The following is a 23,364-nucleotide window of genomic DNA, read 5'->3' as shown; positions in this document are numbered from 1 at the left end:
GTCTCCGATTCAACCAAAGTTCCTATCTGTAACAGTCCAAGCTGTACTTTTGTAACAGGCACATTTTCTGCTTATAGTGAAAGTACTGCAAATTCTAGGTTTTTAGTCTGCAATGTTTGCTTTGTCTTGCTGAAAAATGTGCCAACATAGGCCTCCAAAACCTGTGTGAGCTCATTTAAATATTTCAAAGGAAAAAAGTGCAAAGAGAGGCCATTCCAACTTTAACTTAATTAGCAGCTTAAAAGATTTACCATACATTTTTGCTTTATCAGCAACACTTCCAACAATAGCAGTAATGCTGGTAAGGAAACGCGTCCAACCTCCATACTGACACCATTCAATACAATTTTGAAAAGACTTCTCCCACTGCTTATGACACGTACTGTAGACTCTGTCAACACCCTTCTATGTTCAGAAGTTCATTCTGTGTTAAGATACACTAAATCATTTTTAATGGGAAAAGAATTCATTTTATTTCCTCTGGTATTTTAAGGCGGTACTTCATATCTGATGTCAGACCCATAATATGTTCATCTTTGTACCCTGCCCAGGTGAAATGTATTTCTCTTCTCTTTGATTTCTGTCTCTGTACTATGTGAAACTATCTCCGTCTTTCAGGTCTTGTACACGTTGAGAAAAAGAGATAATTATACTAGAAACTTAGCTGGCTGAGCTTTCATTGTAGGTCTTGGATTTCCAATCTGACACGCTAAGTTTAAAAGTCCAGTATTTAGGCTTTCCCAAGTGGAGTGCTTTATATCACAAAACACACTTTACAATAGATACTGGCAGATAGAGTGAACCATTGTTGACATAGTCATACAGTGACATGCATTACACTTTTCTTTGGTCACTGATTAAGTGCTACATAAAAAACAAGTTGATAGTACTAATGTTCTACTTGTGCTGACATAAATGCCTCCGGATCCCCGTTTGTATGCATTTCTCACCTTATCGTGGGCCCTTGCCCCTGCTGCTTAATCAAGGAAACACAAGAAAATGAACGGACTGCTGATACTTTTCAACCACTCACCCCAGTCATGAAATCTGGGTTGAATCCATCGTTTTTTTGCTCACTACACCACTCCAGTTCTGACCCAGCCATATGCAAATCAATCTTGACTCTGCTCCTCATGGGAACTGTCCAGAACCAAACCGGTCTGAGGATGCGTGGTCATGGCCCAGGAGGACCTGGCTTGGCAGTTGGGCTGTACTGTTCCCATGAGGCACAGGGTCAAGACTGATTTGCATATGGCTGGGTCTAAACTGGGGTGGCATGGTGAGCAAAAGAACAATGAATTTAACCCAGATCTCTTGACTGGGGTTGAATGTTTGATTTGCTCTGCGTTCCGTCCGTCATCTGTGTGTCTTTTGCATTCTCGTCCTAAGTGCGCCAGGTATGCCCAGACATGGGTCCCGGGCACACTGTGCCACTGGATTCCAGCTAGCCTTCTGATGAGTGTGAATCCTGAAACTGATCCCAGGATGCTTGTTTCCGGTCCAGGGAGAACCTGGCTTGGCAATTGAGGTTGGAATCATGAGGCACTGGGTCAAGACTGATTTGCATATGGCGATGTCCAAACTGGAGTGGCATGGTGAACAAAAGAACGATGGATTCGACCCAGATTTCATTACTGGGGTGAATTTGTTCAGCATTTCGTCCATTATTTTTATGCACAGCATTTTTTGCTGTTTAAGCACAAGCTCAATTATAATGTATAGGTATGAAAAGGATACCAACAGAGTCCTTTTCGCATAGACAGCACCTCTTTTGACCTGGGTAAGCAAATCACAGCTTTAAAGAAGTATGCTTACAAGGAAAATTGTAGTCGTCAAATAACTGGTGATATAATATAACCAACCGTGCATTTGATCTTGTTTCATCCGGTGCACAAGGAGTAAAATAAAATGCATGCTTAAATAAAACCCTTTGTACTCTATAACTTGATCCGTTTCAGAATTGGTTTGTAGGAGTATTATTTACAACTTGATTTATTTCCACTAACCATCTTGGGTATTACATACTTTTTGTCGCAGGAATCGATCTGTGACCATGTATTTTGTCACAGAAATCATTGGTAACTTCATACGGTGTTCTGTGTTGGTGCAGGTGTTCTATGATCCGCTGCCCCCCGTGAGGCACTGGACCCCCCTGCTTTGCGCAAGCGCACGCATGCGCACATTGCGGCCCAATGACGTGCCATCACGCCCACCATCTTTCCATGTACCCCCTAACAAATGCCATTTGCGCATGCTCTGTTGAGACATGGCTCGTGTCTCGGGCAGAAAGCGCCCGCGGGGTCCTTGTGCCGACCGCGTTCATAACGTTAGTCGCCAGCCCTGTATTTTAACTCCAATTATAAAACGATTACTGTCCCTGACGAGGCGCTTTAGGCGGGGCAGTGCTGCTCTGGCGGCAGTAAACAATGAACTGGCCTTGGGTTCCCGGAGCAGCACTGTCCCGCCTAAAGCGTTTCGTCAGGGACGGTAAGCGTTTTATAATTGGAGTTAAAATAAAGGGGTGGCCAGTGTTTAATATATGCTCTTACAATACGTTTTATAATTGCACTTACAATATAACACTCAGCCTCGTACACCGCCTCGGGCTGCTGGCGGCTCGGGCTGTGAACGCGGTCGGCACAAGGACCCCGTGGGCGCTCTCTGCCCCTTTGTCTCTCAATATGTCTAAATCTGCACCCCGTGACGTAGGGGGGGCAGCCACTCACGGGGATACAATGATTCTCAGAACACAGGCATTACAGATGGGTTATAATGTAACTACAGATTTGTAGCAATCTAGTTGCCATGGATTGTTTCTATCAAACTCCCTGTTAATTGGACGACAAAAGCCAGAGCCACAATTCTTCAGTATGAACTTGTTACTTGGTTGCAAATCCTTCTTTGTAACGTCCTTTAAAGCAAGGAAATATTTCTTTGCCCTGAAATATTAAAACATGGCTGGATCACTGTCCATTGCTTTCAATAAAACAACTCTTTCATAAGCTTTGTTAAACCGAAAGCAATGAATTGTTTTAGATTAGCCGTTCTGTTCCACAGTGACACTATATTTGCATTCTAATGCACAATGTTGGAAACTGCTGACTTTGTACAAGCAAGTGTTGGTGGTGCTTATATCTAAAGTTACCAGATGAGCCCATGTCATCAAGGACAAGGTGCTGTAATCATATTTGCTTTTGACAATCTAATGCATTGACCCATAAACTGGTCTCATTATTCATCCTAGACAAATATTTATTTTGCAGAGTCATCTTCTTTCACGTATGAGTGCACCTTCTAATATGTATGTTCAGCATTCCTGCTGTAATAAAAAAAAAAAACTATTTCATTTCATAGACTAAACCTTTTTGCTCCATGCATAATAAGAATCTAACACACATATAGGGGTACCCATGACCCTGACTTGCCTCTTAGTTCACTAATAGCATTGTCACCAGGACAGGGGCAGGAATGTTTCTCAGTTCATATTTTTAAAAAAAATCACTTATAATAGATATATTACTAAAACATGAGGTGGTAGTGCACTGTCATTTACAGATAGAACATTTTTCATTGAAATGACCAAAAACATTTCAACTAACATGCAGTTTTTTACTTATTAAACTATGCAGTGTATTAACAATAATCCATGGGAATTAGGTTTCAGCAAACATTCATAATTTGGCCATCACCAAGTAAAGTGTTCTGATTTGTTTTCATCCTATTGAGGGGATTTTTTTTTATAGTTTTTTACATCCACAGAATTTCAACACATGGGCCTTCATAACTACTGTTTTGATCAATGTGAACTAGTCTATTTAGACGTGTAGGGAGTCACAAGGGTGTATGATTGATTATGTATGTATGTATAAGGAAAAGTGTTTTTCCTTTTTATAAAGCCCTTACCCACCAACCTAGTTGGTGGCATGCTTCATCATCGGGCCCACCTGTGACACCGAGTGTGTCCCGGGTGTGCTTCTACGCCTGATTACAGCGGAGCAGGTATATTACTGAGTGTGCAGTGTTGGTGACGTGAGAAGTGAAAGGTTTAAATACTGTCCAGTGGTCCCAAAAGGAATTACTTCATTCTTTGGGCCGCTGGCAGTTGTAAAAGCAAGGCGTTGGATGTAGGTGGTGTCGTATTTAGGGTACTCCTGCATCCAGTGGGTGGTATACATGTTTCAGCCAGGCCTTGAATTGTAAACTGGCTTTCCTCAGGACCTATGTGAATAGTGATTAAGTGAACTATGCTACAGTTTGTGACATAGAAGCAAACAATGTGTTGCACGCGCTGAGGTGCATTATGTGTACGAGGGGGTTTCCCTCTCGGGACATTACTGTACAGACAAAACATACAGGACATAACAAACATACAAAGATGCAGGTTAGCATGATCTGCATTATCACGTCTAGTCATATGAGCCGTTGCGTTCAAGTGGTTGCGTACAGTGGCGGCTGGTGACATTTAAAAGTGGTAGGGCGTAAAATTAATGGTGGAGCACACCATGGCGAGTGAGCGGAGCGAGCGAGCCTGAACGACCTAAGGAGTGTTGTAGAAAATTTTGAAAACTGGGCAAATGGTGCATTTTCAAGCAAATTTGTCTAGACCAACGCTCACCTCCTTTTGGACTGTGAAGTGTAAAGTGCATGTGGTTATGGTTTGACGCCATTAGCATAGGTCATATCAAAAACATTTTAGGCTCTGGCATTAATGCTTCCTGTTTTACAAATTATACACGAAATATATTCTCTTGACTCCAGTAGTGCCCACTCTTGGAAAGACTGCCATATAAAGCTATCTCTCACTTGTATTGGGCAAAGTAATGGACTGAGCATAAGAAAGATGTATTCATTCTGCTGGAGATCTAGAACTAGACACTGTGCAAACTGTGAACTATAATGCAATCTGAAACAAAAAAAATATCAAAGTCAACAAAATACTGGTCCACAAACATATTTCCATGAACACATTGGCACTCGAATCCCCTTTGACTAACAACAAGTCAAGCTTTAATCTTCAGGAAAGCAATGAAGTGTGCACCCTGTCTCTTGGATGACACCTGAAACTTGTTGGCAATATTAGCCCTGCTTCACACTTGTTTGCAGAATTTGACACTCTGTAACAAAAGATCCACGTGGGCTCTGTGGACATTTTACAATTTCCTGTAACCATCTATGTGGAGTTATCTCACGGCCACGATTGTCCAGCGTTGTTTTAAATCATTAAGTATTTAATGGTTAAAATATTGGTTATGTTCGGGCGTGGGGAGGAAGGAGGGAGTCAACAAGTATGCTGATAACACCTAGGAATTCATGAGAGTGCCTATTAACCAGTGCCAACCTGTACCAATGTCGTCATGAACAATGAAAATACTCTCCTCGTTCATGAATAGATAAGATCACAGATAAATCATCATGCCATCTGCCCTGTAAAAGACTCAGTGGAAAGCATTTAATTTGTCTAGGAAAAACCTTCCCCACTTTTTAACAAGCATTAGAAATGCAATCGGGCTCGGATTTATTTGAGTTTGAGCTAATGGCATTGTAAATGCCAATGTCTTTTTGCCATGTGTTATGGAGTGTGTGCATGTGGTGTGTAGTGGAAGTATGTTGGTTGAATTGTAATTTTACCAATGGTGGCATGCTGTGCTTTATATGAATATGTTTAAAAGTAAAGTGTACCATACTGCGATTGCTTGGTGGAAAAGTGCACTGCCGGCTGGAGGTGTGTGTGCCTGGTGGAAGGGTGCACTGACGGCTGGTGGGTGTGTGCTTGGTAAAAGCGTGCACAGATGGATGATGGTTGTTGGTGTTTGTGCATGGTGAAAGCATTCATTGACGGCTGGGGGTGTGTTGTTGTGTGTGTTGTTTTCTGTGTGCTGGTGAGTGTGTGCTGGTGAGTCTGTGGGGGTGAGCCTGGGGAGTGAGTGTGGTGGTGACTGTGTTGTGTTGAGTGGTGACAAGTGTGTGGTGTTGAGAGACTGAGGTGTGTGGTTTGTGTGTGCGTTATGTGTGTGTGGTGTTTTCTGCACACTCACACACTGCCCCGTAACATTCACACACTGCTCACCCGCACACTCCCAATGTCACCCTGCATAGTCACACACTGTTTACCCTGCACACTCATTCTGCACACTCACACAATGTGCACCCTGACACACTGTCTCTGCAGTCACTCTGCACTCACTGTCACTCTGCACTCACTGTCACTCTGCACTCACTGTCACTCTGCACTCACTGTCACTCTGCACTCACTGTCACTCTGCACTCACTGTCACTCTCATTCTGCGCCGCCACTCTGCACCGCCACTCTGCACCGCCACTCTGCACTCTGCACCTCCGCACCGCCACTCTGCACCGCCACTCTGCACCGCCACTCTGCACTCTGCGCCGCCACTCTACGCCGCAACTCTGCGCCGCCACTCTGCGCCGCCACTCTGCGCCGCCACTCTGCGCCGCCACTCTGCACTCTGCACCACCACTCTGCACTCTGCACCGCCGCACCGCCACTCTGCACTCTGCACCGCCACTCTGCACTCTGCACCGCCACTCTGCACTCTGCACCGCCACTCTGCACCGCCACTCTGCACTCTGCACCGCCACTCTGCGCCGCCACTCTGCACCTCCGCACCGCCACTCTGCGCCGCCACTCTGCGCCGCCACTCTGCATCGGGTATTACTAGTAGCGGAGAGGAGAGAGTGCAACCAGCGATGGCAAGAAAATAGGAGGGGTGGGGGGAGAGTAGAAAAGAAGGGAGGAGGTGAGACGAACTAAGAAAGGAATGAATTGCACACTTAGGATGGCGAGTCTCTTTATACAAGCTGCAGCCAAAGTGCAAAAAAAGGTATGTCAAGGATTTACAACGAAGTGCAACATTAAAACACACACAATGTGTTCACAGCCTGTGTTTTTTGCAAAGTTCGGTCTTGGCCTCAATTACGAAACCAAAAAAAACCCAATACCCTTAGGTTTATCATTGATTCTGTGACCATGTACCAACAGGTCAATGACATCACCACATACTTTGTCACCTAAAATCTCATACGAGTAATCGATCTATCTGGTTCCACCCAATTAGAGCAGTTTTGGAGAAAATAAAAGTCCGCCTTCATATTCCAATCAATTACAGCAGTTAAAATGGTGACCTGGTGTAGACAAACAAACAGTTCTCCTTCCTCAGTCAGTCCTGCATCACTAACAATCACCAACAATAATCATTCTAGAATGCTGCTTTGTCTGATGATGTCAGCTTGCGCTTTGAGACATATTTTGACATCATTCACCGGATGGCCCCTTAAGGTACCGCCAAGCATGCCCCTTGTTGCAGCCAATCGCTGTGTGGATCACATCACACCTAAGTACCGTACCTTCACACCAATCACATTATGACTTAAATTACATCCACACCTGCCCACCTTCCCAATTGGTCATAGCACGTTAAAGAGCATTTTTTTCAATCATCTTGAGCACTTTCCGAGCCACCCGGGATTTCATTGAATTTCTAAAATAAATAAAATCATAGGGAATGTGGCATTGATTCAGCATTAAATAGACAGCACATAAGTGCCTCATTCACACCATTACTTTTAAGAGCGTGGACACATTAATATTCCTGCCGAGCTGTGAATTGGAAGCTGGCCCGACGCTTTTCGCAAGCTTTCAGAAGGTGCTTGCGCTCAATCTATGACTCACAGATCCGAACAAACTCTGCTCACAATGGACTGCCGAAATCAAAAGCATGACTCACCACAAACTCGGACAGCCTAGAAATATGAAAGCGTGAAATAAAAACTCCACAACCAAATGGACGTTTGGCCACGAATTTCCACCGTATTCAAGCTTTTTGGACCAAAATGGGATACACGTAATATAATAATCTGCTGTAACGGACCAATCAATGTAGTCCGTGGAATGTAATGTAGCATGGACTTGAAAGAGGCGCGGTCAAATTTATTAGAACGGGAACAATATTGAGACTATGAAAGCAGTCTTACGCTTGAAGCCTGCAGACTAGGCACTGGCCACGCTGCACGAGTGAGCATATATATTTATTTGTATTCTGGTCTGAAGTATGGTGATGAGTGAGGCTGATGAAGCCCTTTCCCGGCCTGGCATGCAGCAGCTGCGCGCTGAGCGCTGCTGAATGGTGAAGGCGCCCGGCCATCTGCATTCACTTTCGGAGGCACCCTGACGGCTCCTAAATATAATTAATGTACTTCTTTGCGCGAGCACGAACGAAATATGCCCAAAATGGCGGAACAAAACTACATTTACCCTATCACTTCAAGCCTATTAAAACGACAGCACAACGAACACGAATCACTGGCCAGATGACAGAACACGCAAAGGAATGTGTGGAATTTGTCTCGGCAAAAGCCCTAGGAGATACTTTTTTTTCTTCTTTAACATTAGTTCTCGAAACTCCTCCCACTTTACAGTGGGGAGGAGTCCGAGCCCTAAAAATGAGTTCACAGATGAACCCTAATGGCATATAGCAGTATTTACTAATACACGTACACTATAGGATGCAAATTCTATGCATAATCACACTCAATAAATACAAATTTGAACGATCTAGCTCAATCCAAACACTACTCGTCTTCCTATATGGGCATACATTCTCAACTACAAACCGCAACAACTACACTTAAGACCAGCCTAATTTGCACTATTCATGACAGGGAACCCAGAAAACAATGCACACTTTAAAGAAAATATAGTCTTTGTCAAAGCCAGCAGGTTTGGCATTTAATGTTAACCTCTTGGCTTTGCCAATGATTTTTTTTGTTTGTGAAAGTTTGTGTGTGAAGGCACAATTTGTATGAAAGCAAGCCTTTTCAAAAGCCAAAAGGCATATATTTTTATAGAGTAGCTCATTTTGCACCACTAATCCATGCACTACTTGTTGTGCTGAAGCACACACTGTGCAAGTGCACAATGTTGTCAATCACAGTGGCTGAAGTGAGCTGACCCTGTGCTTCGCGCTTTAAGCTGTGGGTGGGCAGAAGCACAATGTGAATGACACTACAGCAAACCAATGGATCAAGAGGGCTGACTGATTTCCCTGTACGTATGTACAGTATATATGTATTTATTAAAACAAACGGTCGCCTAACGCAGAACCTAAAAATGCAAGCTTGAATTTGTTAGATAATTTGTGGTTTGACTGAAATAATGCTTAAAAATAAAATTGGGCGAAGTCTTATCAGCACATCTTTTCTAATGATATGAAGATATGAGGATATATATCTGACACAAGTTTCAAGTGAGCAGCGGGACAAAAAAATGCAGGACATGTCAGCCTTTCAACATGTTTTTGTGCCCGGCCTCATGCGGCCTGTTTTCTAGTTTAAACCTGTGGCAAGAGAGACTCTAGGGAGCAGGGGGCTTTCTCGTTATATTTAGTGTGAGTACGGCTAGAGGAAGTACATATGCTAGGGTTCACTTGGTCTGGGAGTTGTGCAATTATTCATTTAGGTGCAGGGTTATTATCAACGTAATTGAAATGAAGCGACTTAATGCAGAACGTCCCTCTCTGTGCACACATCCAGCTTGGATCGCAAACAGATGCCTTCGAAATGGTAATGAAATCTGTAATATGTCAAGATTGGCAACAGCCTATTAAAACGAAAATCAAATTGCTGCCTTCAGTGCCAGCCTAATGATCTTGTGCGTGTGTAAGAGTACCAAGGCAGCCAGGTTGATGTTTGACCTCCAGTTTCATGGCAGTAGCCGGGTGACCCGACTCAAAGACTGGCGGTGTCCATTCCAAGAAATATTGAATTTCAAAATATTGCCAAGCTAGTTTACACGCACTTTTCTTACCTGTCCTTGCTGGGCTTCGTAATAAACTGTCTTGAGCCATGTGTTTCAGAAGTATTAATTCACTGCATCTGACCCGTAATAACTTTAAAAAATGCCCGCCTGGGCCTTACCTGGGCTGCTGGTGAACTGCTGATGGACTCCTAAGGCTTCCTTCCAGAAAATACCACCACCACAGAATCCTTTTCAGACCTTAACCATTGGCCAGCGTGCCAATCCCTTTTCCAGTTTTTTCCTTTCTCCTTAACAGCCAGTACCCCTGCCGGATACTCATGGGGCTCCAGCAGCAAATCGCTGTGTGAGAAAACAAGTCTTTCTTTCTCACTATCTTTATCCTCAATATTTTCGTCACTCACCTTATCGCATATACTGGTTTTTTCACAGTAAATACCCTCACCCCGCCGCTAGTTCCGTAACCACTTGAACGCAACGGCTCATATGACTAGACGTGATAATGCATATCATGCTAACCTGCATCTTTGTATGTTTGTTATGTCCTGTATGTTTTGTCTGTACAGTAATGTCCTGAGAGGGAAACCCCTTCTTACACATAATGCACCATAGCGCGTGCAACACATTGTTTGCTTCGATGTCACAAACTGTAGCATAGTTCACTTAATCACTATTCACATAGGTCCTGAGGAAAGCCAGTTCACAATTCAAGGCCTGGCTGAAACATGTATACCACCCACTGGATGCAGGAGTACCCTAAATACGACTCCACCTACATCCAACGCCTTGCTTTACTACTGCCAGAGGCTAAAACAATAAAGTAATTCCTTTTGGGACCACTGGACAGTTTTTAAACCTTTCATTTCTCACATCACCAACACTGCACACTCAGTAATATACCTGCTCCGCTGTAAACAGGCGTAGAAGCACACCCGGGACACACTTGGTGTCATCGGGTGGGCCCGATGATGAAGTATTCCACCAACTAGGTTGGTGGGTGAGGGATTTATAAAACTGAAAAACACTTTTCCTTCTACATACATCCTCAATCATACTTCTTGAGACTCCCTACACGTATTAATAGACTAGTTCTCATTGATCAAAACAGATTACCATAGGGGATCAGGAATGGTCCCTAATTCTTCTCTCTCCTTTTGATAAATAATTAAAAAAAAACCTTCATAACTACTGACATTTGTTTTGAAATGTTTCTACAGTTCACTTCTTAGCTATTTCATTATGTTAGAATAAAACATCACATACAGCCTTTCATTCCACACTTTTTGTACAGCACGTTTTTCAGACAGTTCACTTTATAAAATCCTTGAACTTTGCAGTCAGAGAGACAAGTAATTGTACATGTAAACTGACTTTTGACCGCTACCTCAAACAGAATTCATTTGACAAGATAACAAGAAGATTTAAAAGCTTCTTTAATGCAACTTCACTTTGTGAGTAAACAGAAGACTTGTTTGTCAGCTCGCCAGAAGGGGTGAGTGGGCCCTAAATATAACTTGCCCTAATAAAATCGGACACACCAAAGCAAGTGGGCGAGTAGATTTGTTGAGGCCTGTAAGTTGTAGTATTTGTTCAATTCAGTTGACCATATTGAATTCAAGAAAAAATATCAGAGAAGTCCAGGACCATACTATTGTGTCCTTGGTGAACTGGAGTAGACTGGTAAAGTTAATTCTAACTTGCAGCAATGCTCTTTCACCTCAAGTGGTGTTCCCCATTCAGGTGTATACTTGGTGATCAGTGTAAAAACACTGGCTGGTCTAGTCCTGTGAGTGTGTGTACGCGTGTGTGTCTGTATGACCGTCTCTCGTCCAGAAAGATGCTGAAATTGTGATGGATCCTATGATCTGGAACAATGCATGAGGTGTAGCTAGATCTCTTGTTGCATTTAATCTGAAGTTCTAACCTAAAATAAACTATAACCTTTTCCTGTTTCAGGCCAGACCACCTGGGTGAGCACGCACCACTATGGAGGATCTCGATGATAACACCACAGTCTTCTCCACCTTGCGTTCTTTCAATAACTTCCTGTCTCAGAGGTCTGAAGTCAGCGCGGCTAGCCTGTTCTCTTCCAACCCCGGCCATGGGTCCCTGCAGCTGCAGTTTCAGCAGAGCGTTCAGGTGGGGTGCCTTAATGAGGCATGTATTTTACTATTCTACAGTCTAAAGGGTTAGCAATAGCCATGCTTTCTCCCTACCACATTTAGGATGGAACATCACCTGGAATTGTGCAATTTCGTTCATAATGTAATTACCCTCCTTTGCTGGTTTCAATTTGTGAGTTCACAGTTGTTGGTGCCCGTTTACATAAAGCTCCTATAAATTGTAATAGAAATCTGAGTAATATTGTTCTTTTGGAGACCATGATGTGTGGTTCTCTTTTGATATACTAACTTCTGAAGTATGGAAATAGGAGTCATTTGTTACACCGTCTAATGTCTGGAGCTTCAGTGTGACCTATACGTTTGTGCTCAAGAAAGAACCTATTCTATGCTGTTGGTGTTTTCTTTATTTAAACATTTACCCAGATAACAACTGTTTAAAAATGGGTAAACCCCATTTTTTGGTGATCAATCTTCGGTCAGTGTCACTAAAAGCAAATTCTGTGTTGTGTGTGTCTAGCGAATTAACAATTTCCAGGCTCACTGGTTAAGCATATTTTCATGTAAAGCTTTTCAAACTTCACACTTTGTTAGGGTTTCCCTGCAATTAGTCCATCTTAGTTTAAGTTTTAAAATTGTTAAATTTCACATCTTGTCAGTGTTATTTGCGTTTCAGATAATTAGGTCTTAAATTGAAGCATCTTACAAGATACTGGACAACTGTCATCCCCATCATCTTCAGCGGATGTAAACTCCTACTCTTTAAAATCTGTTTTGTAAAACCTCTTCCTCACAAACCTCAAACTCTCCTCCATGCCATTAACCTGGGGTGTTTTTTAAGTCACAATGGTTCAGTTTTTGGCCTGATTAGGTCCTGGAGAAAAAGGTATATGAAGCGAGTATTTAATAAACGCTGGGGAGCAGAGACTGTAGGTGTAGGTAGAAAAATTACTTTAATCTTTTCTTTTTTATATACATAAATATTTATACTGTATTTCAGGTGCTCAGGTGAGTGATACGGTGCAGGACGTGACAAAAGTGAACAAAGTGAACGAACTGTCACACAACAACAACAAGGTTAAAAAACAATTATATACAATAGAATGAGTAAAAAATCCTTGGTTATGTCGACGGCGTTTCGATCTATATTGCTTTAGATCATCATCAGGACTGATGAGCTTCCTGAAACTGTAAGAGTTGGTATTTTAGTTACACGTTTTTAACCTACATATTTATTTGTTTAGGCTTGTATTTAATAGTGCTCCCCGGGAGTGATAAAATAACATGCACATGTTTGTGTTTCATCACATGCGCATTGAAGATGAATTATCAAAGGTGACGGGGTATAATTTCTTCACCTAGGAGTGTAGCATTTATATCATATATACAACCAAGGCTAAGTTGTGGCTGTACATGGACGCATATTCGGATGCATGCATTTACTAAGATCATTGCAAACATTTAATGATTAATTTATTTTAGTTACCTTGCCAAGGCATTCGCAGGCAAGGATGATATTTTGATGCTGAAACTGATTTGGAGGTTGCTTTCTAGAGAGAATATGATGATGATATAAAATTTCACAAAAGTTTATGACTTTGTCCATATTTTTGCAAGCATAGAGTTGAGAGTAAATGCTGTAGTAGGACTTAGATATATTCGGAGGCAGCGTCAGCATGTCAAGCTGTTTGTCAAAAGATGAGGTGGGCATTTTATTAAAACCAAGGATACATAATTAGAGCTACATAAGTAAGGAGTGGAGGAACTTACATAATAATTAATCAAAAGTGCCTCTCAATTTGGATGATCCAGGTAGCGCTCTGTCACTGTAAATTAGAAGAGGGTCCTACTTGGACTTGATTTTAAAGAAACATAAAACATGATGATTAGAGCCTGTATCATATTTTGGTAAATAATTCTACTTAGTTATGCCAGCTGGATGGGGCAGAAGAACTTACTTGAAGAGTTTTTTTACACAGAGCGAGGGGATCTGCTTGTGCGTGTTCCTCGCTGTGAAAATTTCGGGCGCCTAAAACTATAAGGCGTGTATTTAGTAAGGCGGTAAAATTCAACATTTAAACAGTTACAATAAAGCGGTGCACTAGTGAGACCTCTTTCTAAGTGGTACACTTACGTGGGATCTGTCACTTTCTTGAATGTGGGTAAAAGCAAATTCTGTGTTGTGTGTGTCTAGCGAATTAACAATTTCCAGGCTCACTGGTTAAGCATATTTTCATGTAAAGCTTTTCAAACTTCACACTTTGTTAGGGTTTCCCTGCAATTAGTCCATCTTAGTTTAAGTTTTAAAATTGTTAAATTTCACATCTTGTCAGTGTTACTTGCGTTTCAGATAATTAGGTCTTAAATTGAAGCATCTTACAAGATACTGGACAACTGTCATCCCCATCATCTTCAGCGGATGTAAACTCCTACTCTTTAAAATCTGTTTTGTAAAACCTCTTCCTCACAAACCTCAAACTCTCCTCCATGCCATTAACCTGGGGTGGACAACATTTCATTTTAGTGTTCAGCTGATCTTGTGGTAGACCTAGTCTTGTATTCTATCCTGTCATAGTCCATATCCGTTCTCATCAAGATTATAGGGAAGCTTGCCCAATATATTATTACACTGGGGCGAACCTACCATCCATATCCGATCCTCGCAGCAAGTGGAATACTCTTACCCTTAAATTAGTGAATGTGGATCTCTATCATAACTAGCTGGATGAGACCTCAGTGGGACTGATCAATCTGAATCCTCCCAGCAAATCTGCCATCGGATGCTGTCACAAACACTAATTGCTTTGCTGTCACCATCCCTCAGTCAGTGGCTCGCATCAACGTGTTTTTTTTTATGGGGTGAGAGCATTATTTCCTCTTTGTCACACATCTCTATGATTCAGGTATTACTTATGTCTCCATTAAACATAGCGTAAACCTTTGAACTCTGAATGTAATGAAGACCGTACTAATAAATGGTCAAATACCTACATAGCCTTAATCAGTAGATTCTGTGGTGCAGAGTCACAAGTGTCATCCTGCTTGTGGTCTGAGTATTGAGTCTGTGCTACCATATAGTATATATCCATATTTGTGACGGTGAATCAACCTTTCTTGAAGGATCTCCTAAGAGTAAAATGCTAATACTGACTTCAATCCACACAAGCTATTTTAGGTTTAACTGTGTTTTTATTGGCATTTACATCAAAACTGTTTCTACCTTTTTTAAGAATCATATCTTTAGTACTTTATTGTGGATTTTTGTCGTTTTGGTCTTGTTTTGGTTTAGGTAAAGATTGTTAATTTTTCTTAACTGGTGTGGTGCCCATTTGTAGTGTTTTCACTGTATTACTGTATGTGTGCACAAATGCTTAACACACTGCTTCTTAGACAAGCCTGTCTGCTCGTGCCAGGCTACCAAGGGGGTGAGTAGGGGTTATTTTAGAAGTGTATCTCCCTTACCCTGAATAGGAAGAAGGGTCCCTACTTGGACAACGGTGCAAACTATTGCCAACTAGAGACCCCCATTTCTAATATTGAGGTTATGCTAACCTCTTTGTATCGATTCCAATGTACAATCCTAGTTGTTTCCTGAAATCAGGAGACTGGTGGAAGCAAATGTAATCATCGCCTAAAATGACCTTTCATAGTAATGACAAATATATTGGATATCCCCAGTGTCTTTAATACTGAACTCTCCGCCTGTACACCAGATTAAACTAGTATTGCAGGCTTATTTGTGAATTGTGATACAGGCAAACACTCTTGTCAATAAATAGCAATACAAGCTTGCTAATTAGATTTAATTTGTTCCTCATGTGTTATTATTACCTTCTGAGCTCTGCTTTAAGTAACTACATCGATGAAGTGTAGCCCTCATAGTACTGCCTACGCATTCAAATTGTTTAGACATTTTAATAGGTGATGGTAATTTTGTCCACATCCGATTGCACTCTTCAGGTAATGATGAATTTGGATTATAGGAAAACTCACAATGATGCCCCAAGTGTAGATGCATTTTTTGTGTTTTCTCAATTGAGCTCACTCCCTCTTAATACGATTCAATATTGCTCTTGCATTTAGGACCCCATCCTGGGTGCAATTTGTGTTTGCAGGATATGTGTAAATGTGGCACCCTATTGACCCCCCCCCCCTTGTGAAATTGCATGGGAAGACAGGTTTTTCTGAGTTTTGCTGCACGTATTGGGGAGGGGTAACTGATGCTGTTAGAGCGTTATTACACAGTGTGGTACTCCTGATCGGCGTTCATAAGACCACACCCACACAATAACTGTACATTGTGCTATTTGTGTTTAACACCTTGGCGGCTAGGGGGTTTTCCCCTCCTGTGCTGAAAATGCTTGAATACTATAGTTTCATGACAAAGTCAGCTTGTCATAAGCACAGCTCAACCGTGCCTCATGACGAGCTGGCCTTGTCATGAGCATGGAAGGGGTTAATAGACGCAGTAGTGACTCCACAGATACGAGGACAGTCCAAACAACCTGTTGCGATTTTTACTTTTAATATTAATCTACCCTTTCATTTCTCTCCTTATGTTTCCATTCCACCATTAAACCCAAGAAAGAGAATTGCTGTAAGCTGAAGTCAATTGGGATTTTGATAGTTTCAAGAAGATACGTAAACAGCCTTGTTAAACTCCTGCAGTCTTCAACCTAAAACTCCCAACTCTCGAAGATGGGTATATTTGGCTGACAAATGCTCATTGCTTCACTTTACTAACAAACAGCATGTCCCCATAAAGTAATTCAGCCACCCGTTTGTAATGGAAATCTCAGAACTATTTGCAAAGGCAGCTGATGACTCAAACAACCCCCAAAAGATACAGCTACACTATTTATCCTGCAGAAAAATTCTGATAGAGATAACTAATTTATTTTATCAGTATATGCATTTACACAGTGATGAGCAAAAGGTAACCACGCAAAGATATATTGAGAAGAAATGACAGTCTTGACATCTTGACAGTTTGCTGATGGCCAGGTGCTCAAATATCCACAAGTATTACAAAGCCTAGCATTCTGAAACCCCCTGTTGCAAATGAAAGATCTACAGTTTGAGCCTATAGAGAATTTGGGGAGATGTGACTGTCTCCCTATTGGATATTTCCTGGTCTTTCTAACGAGGGATATTCTGCTTGGTGTACTGGTAAACTCAACCCTTCTACAGTTTAGGTCTCATTATTTGTATGGAGTGTATCAATCTGACTTAATATGTGTTTGCACTTAGCATATATGTGGTGTTTACAGCTTGGACCTGGCTATTAAGCAAAAGAGTGAACTACATCGAAGTTGAGGCTTTGCGGTGGGTAATACATTAAAAATAGGTTACGTGGGACTTCCAAGCAGTGCTACAAGTTAGCATGGCTCAAAAGAAGCTCAGTGGCAGACAGTGAAGTGCCATGATGAGCATGAAGTACGATATGACTCTTTTGTCCTGGTGTCTCCAAGAAATGTTTGAGTGTCAGGTGATGTTTAGTATTGGTTGTGGAATTGTGAATGAAAGATAATGAGTTTCTTGTGTCTGATAGCTTAGTGGACTAATGCATTGACTTTAGGGATCTGGTCCCAAGTCTGATTTGCTGTGGGTCCAACCAGCCCTTTTTCCTCCTAAGGTTCATAAAATGAGTACTAATGAGTTGGGTAGCCATATAAATCTTTTGTGAAGGTGAGCTTTTCAGTTACCTATGTTGTACAAGTGGATTCAAATGCTCCTGTTTTTTTAATTGTGTGTTTTTCCCACTGGTCTAGCTTGAAGAGCAAGCTGAACAGATCCGTTCCAAGTCTAACCTCCTGCAGATCGAAAGAGAAAAGTTGCAGATGGAGCACAGTCACAAACGGGCTCGAATTGAGCTGGAAAAGGCTGCCACTACCAGTGCTAGGAATTACGAGGTAGATATGATCTTGTCTACTCAAAATACTGTCTTTGAAATTATACAAAAGAATGGATAAGAGTATGACTGCCGTAGTACGTCGTCGTCTTCCCCTACCCCCCCCCCCCCCATTTCTATATCACTGCTATATTTTTTCCCACTGGGATATTGTATTTTTGATAACCTGCAATGATTAGGTTTATTTCGAAAATGCATACACGTCATATATATATATATATATATAATCTATCCATTATAAAAATATTTATTTTCAAGAATAAAACTGGGTATAGACAAGGTGGGTGAATTGAATATGTAGGCTGTAGAAAATAAACGTCTAATGTTGTTGTACCCTAACATAGTTATAATACATGAGAATTGCCTTTTAGGTTTTCAATTTAAAAGCGATGCCGAATGATAGACATGCCAGTTCTTGGGGTGCCAATCACCCAAACCTTTTGCTTCTCCTGTTTACTGAAATCTGTTTTTAGGTCTCGCCTGTCGATGCGCATGCGCATCGAGCAAGGCGAGAGTATTGCGAGTTATCCACTCTTTGGCAACACTGCAAGGAATCGTGGCGATTCCTTGCAGTGCCCGTGACTTTTAAGGTCAATGCGCATGCGCATTAAGCTTATGCGCATGCGCATTGACCTTAAAAGTCACGGGCGCGTGCATGTCCGTCTTTGTTTACCCGCTCCGCCCCCTCCCGCCGTGTCGCCTTGCCTACTCTCTCTCCCCTCTCCGCCCCCGTTCCGCCCCCTCCCCTTCCCGCCGTGTCGCATTTCTCCTCCCCCCTCCCCTCTCTTCCCTCCGGCTTCTTTTTTTTTGTTTATTTTACTCGCACCTCTCCCCTCTCCGCCCCCTCCCCTTCCCGCCGTGTCGCATTTCTCCTCCCCCCTCCCCTCTCTTCCCTCCGGCTTCTTTTTTTTTGTTTATTTTACCCGCCGTGTGACACAGATCCAGCATATACCCTTTCTAAAATACTAACCAGCTACCCCGTTCACTTGTTGTCCTAGGATCCCACCCGTCTGTTCCCGCACTCCTCCCACACCCCGCTCCGCCCCCTCACTCTCTCTGCCCGCCCGCTCTCCACTCCACGGCTTTCTTTTGGGCCTCCAGAATACACAGAAGGAAGTGCGTATGTGAAAAGAAAATGGAGGAACAAGTAACATAGGTAAACGTCACAGGTGAGTCATATGCCCTAGTATCTAGCTAATACATCCCTCTCGTATCAATCGTAACTGATTTTGATCAGAGTGCCGAAGTACCGTATTGATTGCCAACTCCCCCGAAAAAGGCGGTGTGATCATCACCCTACTACGCTTACCTCTCGTATGCTAGCGGAGGAGGGTCTCACAATCCGATTCTGATCGGCTATGCTTTCAATTCTAAAAGTATTTAATGAGCTGGGGGCTTGGCAAGCCTATCAGAACAGTAGGGATTACAAACTGACACTTTAAGGGTGGACACTAGGCGGGGCTGACTGCCTGTTCCGCCCAGCAAAGCTTGCGATTGCTCCAAAAACCGAAAAGCCCGTCCCGGAAGTGACGGAAGCGTTCATGACAGCGCTAGCCGACCCGGATATGACTGTTGTAATCTCTGAGGGCCGCTGTTTTTCAGAGTGCGCCGAGACTTTACATTTGTAACGTGTTCAGTAGTCTTCGTGTTTGGAGGGTGTAGAGACACATCGAGATCAACCGTCCCTTGGTAGAGGGTGCTTTACTTACTCCCAAAGAGCCACGGAAACAGTACAGGTGGTCGTGTCAGCAAGAGGCACTTGAGGAGAAATAAATGGCTGTGTGACACTGGGGCATCACGTTTCCGTTCCTCGGCGTTCTTTTTAACTAGTTTCTAAAGCGTCAGACTCGTTGCTTGAAATGTAGTATCGGAGGACCGCAACATTTTAAACAGGTGGAACACCGAGTATGGGATTGCGCTCTCGCAGACCCCCAGGAATTTTGCTGCATCAAAGTGGACATTTATTTTTCACCTTTTTATTACACCATTTCTCGGTTTATCCTAGTTTAAAGTCCCCAAAACGTCACCTTCTCCTGCAATCAACCTGCTCAGTTACCACCATTCTCTACCAACTTCCAACTTGCAAGACAGAGACGGTTTACAACCACTCTCACTCACCCTCACTCACCCTCACTCACCCTCAACCCCTCACTCACCCTCACTCATCCTCAATCACCCTCAACCCCTCACCCTCACCCACCCTCAACACCTCAGCCTAACTCACACTCACCCTCACTCTCACTCACCCTCAACCTCTCACTCACCCTCAACCTCTCACTCACCCTCAACCTCTCACTCACCCTCAACCTCTCACTCACCCTCAACCTCTCACTCACCCTCAACACCTCACTCACCCTCAACACCTCACTCACCCTCAACACCTCACTCACACTCAACACCTCACTCACACTCAACACCTCACTCACACTCACTCTCAATCATCGTCACTCAACAACTATCAACATCACTCACCCTCAACGCCTCACCCTCAACACCTCACCCTCACTCACTCACGCTCAATGCCTCACCCTCAACCCCTCAACCCCTCACCCTCACTCGCCCTCACCCTCAACCCCTCACCCTCAACCCCCTCACCTTCAACCCCCTCACCTTCAACCCCTCACCCTCAACACCTCACCCTCACTCACCCTCAACTCCTCACCCTCAACCCCTCACCCTCACTCACTCACCCTCAACCCCTCACCCTCAACCCCTCACCCTCAACCCCTCACCCTCAACCCCTCACCCTCAACCCCTCACCCTCAACCCCTCACCCTCAACCCCTCACCCTCAACCCCTCACCCTCAACCCCTCACCCTCAACCCCTCACCCTCAACCCCTCACCCTCAACCCCTCACCCTCAACCCCTCACCCTCAACCCCTCACCCTCAACCCCTCACCCTCAACCCCTCACCCTCAACCCCTCACCCTCAACCCCTCACCCTCAACCCCTCACCCTCAACCCCTCACCCTCAACCCCTCACCCTCAACCCCTCACCCTCAACCCCTCACCCTCAACCCCTCACCCTCAACCCCTCACCCTCAACCCCTCACCCTCAACCCCTCACCCTCAACCCCTCACCCTCAACCCCTCACCCTCAACCCCTCACCCTCAACCCCTCACCCTCAACCCCTCACCCTCAACCCCTCACCCTCAACCCCTCACCCTCAACCCCTCACCCTCAACCCCTCACCCTCAACCCCTCACCCTCAACCCCTCACCCTCAACCCCTCACCCTCAACCCCTCACCCTCAACCCCTCACCCTCAACCCCTCACCCTCAACCCCTCACCCTCAACCCCTCACCCTCAACCCCTCACCCTCAACCCCTCACCCTCAACCCCTCACCCTCAACCCCTCACCCTCAACCCCTCACCCTCAACCCCTCACCCTCAACCCCTCACCCTCAACCCCTCACCCTCAACCCCTCACCCTCAACCCCTCACCCTCAACCCCTCACCCTCAACCCCTCACCCTCAACCCCTCACCCTCAACCCCTCACCCTCAACCCCTCACCCTCAACCCCTCACCCTCAACCCCTCACCCTCAACCCCTCACCCTCAACCGCTCACCCTCAACCGCTCACCCTCAACCCCTCACCCTCAACCCCTCACCCTCAACCCCTCACCCTCAACCCCTCACCCTCAACCCCTCACCCTCAACCCCTCACCCTCAACCCCTCACTCACCCTCACTCATCCTCACTCACCCTCAACTCCTCACCCTCACCCACCCACCCTAACTCACCCTCACCCTCACTCACCCTCAACTCCTCACCCTCACCCACCCACCCTAACTCACCCTCACCCTCACTCACCCTCAACTCCTCACCCTCACTCACTCTCACTCACCCTCAACACCTCACTCACCCTCACCCTCACTCACTCTCACTCACCCTCAACACCTCACTCACCCTCACCCTCACTCACTCTCACTCACCCTCAACACCTCACTCACCCTCACCCTCACTCACTCTCACTCACCCTCAACACCTCACTCACCCTCAACACCTCACTCACCCTCACTCCCCCTCACCCTCACACAGTGCAATAGGTCTCGGAGGATTTTTAGTTAGAGCTTTTACAATTGTTTATGGCTTTTTTGATTTGTAATTCTTTAGCATTGGCTACAGGAAACAAAAATGCTAAAGATTTACAACAAAAAAACCATAAACAATTCTAAAAGCACTAACTCTAATGCTGCGAGACCTATTGCATTTCCAATGCTTGTTGTAGCCTTAGGACTCTGTGCACACTGCGAACTAGTGCTAAAGTGATTGTGCTCATTTCTTAACTTACACCCAATAGACACATTCAATTTACTTGTAAATCCCTAGTAAAGTGGTACAACATGTACCCAGGACCTGTAAATTAAATATTGCTGGTGAGCCTGCATCAATTGTTCTACTCACATAAGCCCTTCAAATCCTGTTTTAGGACTACCATTGCAGCCTGTGTGTTTTAAACTGCCAATTCGACCCAGAAATAAAAATGTAGCTAGGCCTGAACCTAGCTACTTTTAAACACATATATCATCCTTAGGGTAGGCCCTAAACCAGGGGTCTCCAAACCGGTCCTGGAGGGCCGGATCCCATGCCAGATTTTTTGGATATCCCCATTGAGATACATGTAGTTATTTTAATAATCTGGCATGGATCCGTCCCTCCAGGACCGGTTTGGACACCCCTACCCTAAACAGTCCATAGGGCAGGGTGCATTGTAGTTAAAAAGTTGTACTTCTAAGTTTTACATGTCCTGGTAGTGAAAAACGCCTAATGTATGTTTTCTTGTAAAGCGCACTGCTGCTTTGAGGCGTCGTGGCGCTGTAGACCGCTGGGGAACCGTCCTGGCTATCCCTGTGAGATGGTCCCTACTGGGTATCTCCAAGGTGAAACCAGGCATCCATGGCGAATGTGGGGGGGCCGTTGTAGAGATGAGGCAAGCTAATGCCCAGAGTTGCCGAGTGTGATCCCTGGTTAGAGTAGGCACCGAGGCGAGAAGTATCGAGTCCGCTGTCCCTGGTCCACGACCCTGCCGCGTCTGGAATTGAACCCTGGTCCCTGGCCGTTCTCTGCTTCCGGGTCTGCCGCCTCTAACCAGTGAGCCACACCACTCCACGTTCCATTTTCACTGTTGAGGCCTACCTCTCCAATAGGATAACATTGGGCGATCTTATTGCAGTTAATAAGTGTTAGCTTTTGTTTGGAAACTGGTAGAAATATCATGCTTAGCCTCAAAAGAATTTTAATCTAAAGCCCACCTTATTTGTAAAGTCAGATTTTTAGCTGCAATCCAAAAAAAGCCCCTTTTAGAAAGATTATTAAAAATAACTGGGTAATCCAGTGTCGCTCAGAACCTGAATATATGCAATATATTTTACAATGTGTTCTGTTGGATAATACAGTTTCTTAGTATAAATAGGAATTAATACCACAAGAATGTAGCGTAGTAACTTGTTTAACATAAACAGTGTTGGGCAATTATTTTAACATTGAATGCGAGTCAAACAAACCACACGAAAAATCTTACTCCATATACACTTATATATTTACCATTTTATGTT

General features: G+C 44.0%; 1 protein-coding gene across 2 annotated transcripts in view; it reads left to right on the top strand.

Annotated features, from left to right (window-relative positions):
* The window catches only part of MAD1L1 (mitotic arrest deficient 1 like 1), a 2,106,297-nt gene that overhangs the window by 17,356 nt on the left and 2,065,577 nt on the right, over positions 1 to 23,364 (top strand). For both annotated transcript variants that reach the window (XM_086940612.1, XM_086940613.1), the window contains exons 2-3: positions 11,729 to 11,911; positions 17,664 to 17,804. In XM_086940612.1, coding sequence (XP_086796738.1) covers positions 11,759 to 11,911; positions 17,664 to 17,804 — 294 coding nt within the window. In that variant the 5' untranslated portion in view covers positions 11,729 to 11,758. The remainder of the gene's footprint in view (positions 1 to 11,728; positions 11,912 to 17,663; positions 17,805 to 23,364) is intronic.

The sequence above is a fragment of the Lissotriton vulgaris genome, chromosome 10 (assembly GCF_964263255.1).
Source record: "Lissotriton vulgaris chromosome 10, aLisVul1.2, whole genome shotgun sequence".
NCBI classification, from domain to species: domain Eukaryota; kingdom Metazoa; phylum Chordata; class Amphibia; order Caudata; family Salamandridae; genus Lissotriton; species Lissotriton vulgaris.
This window is presented reverse-complemented; position numbering and strand designations above follow the sequence as displayed.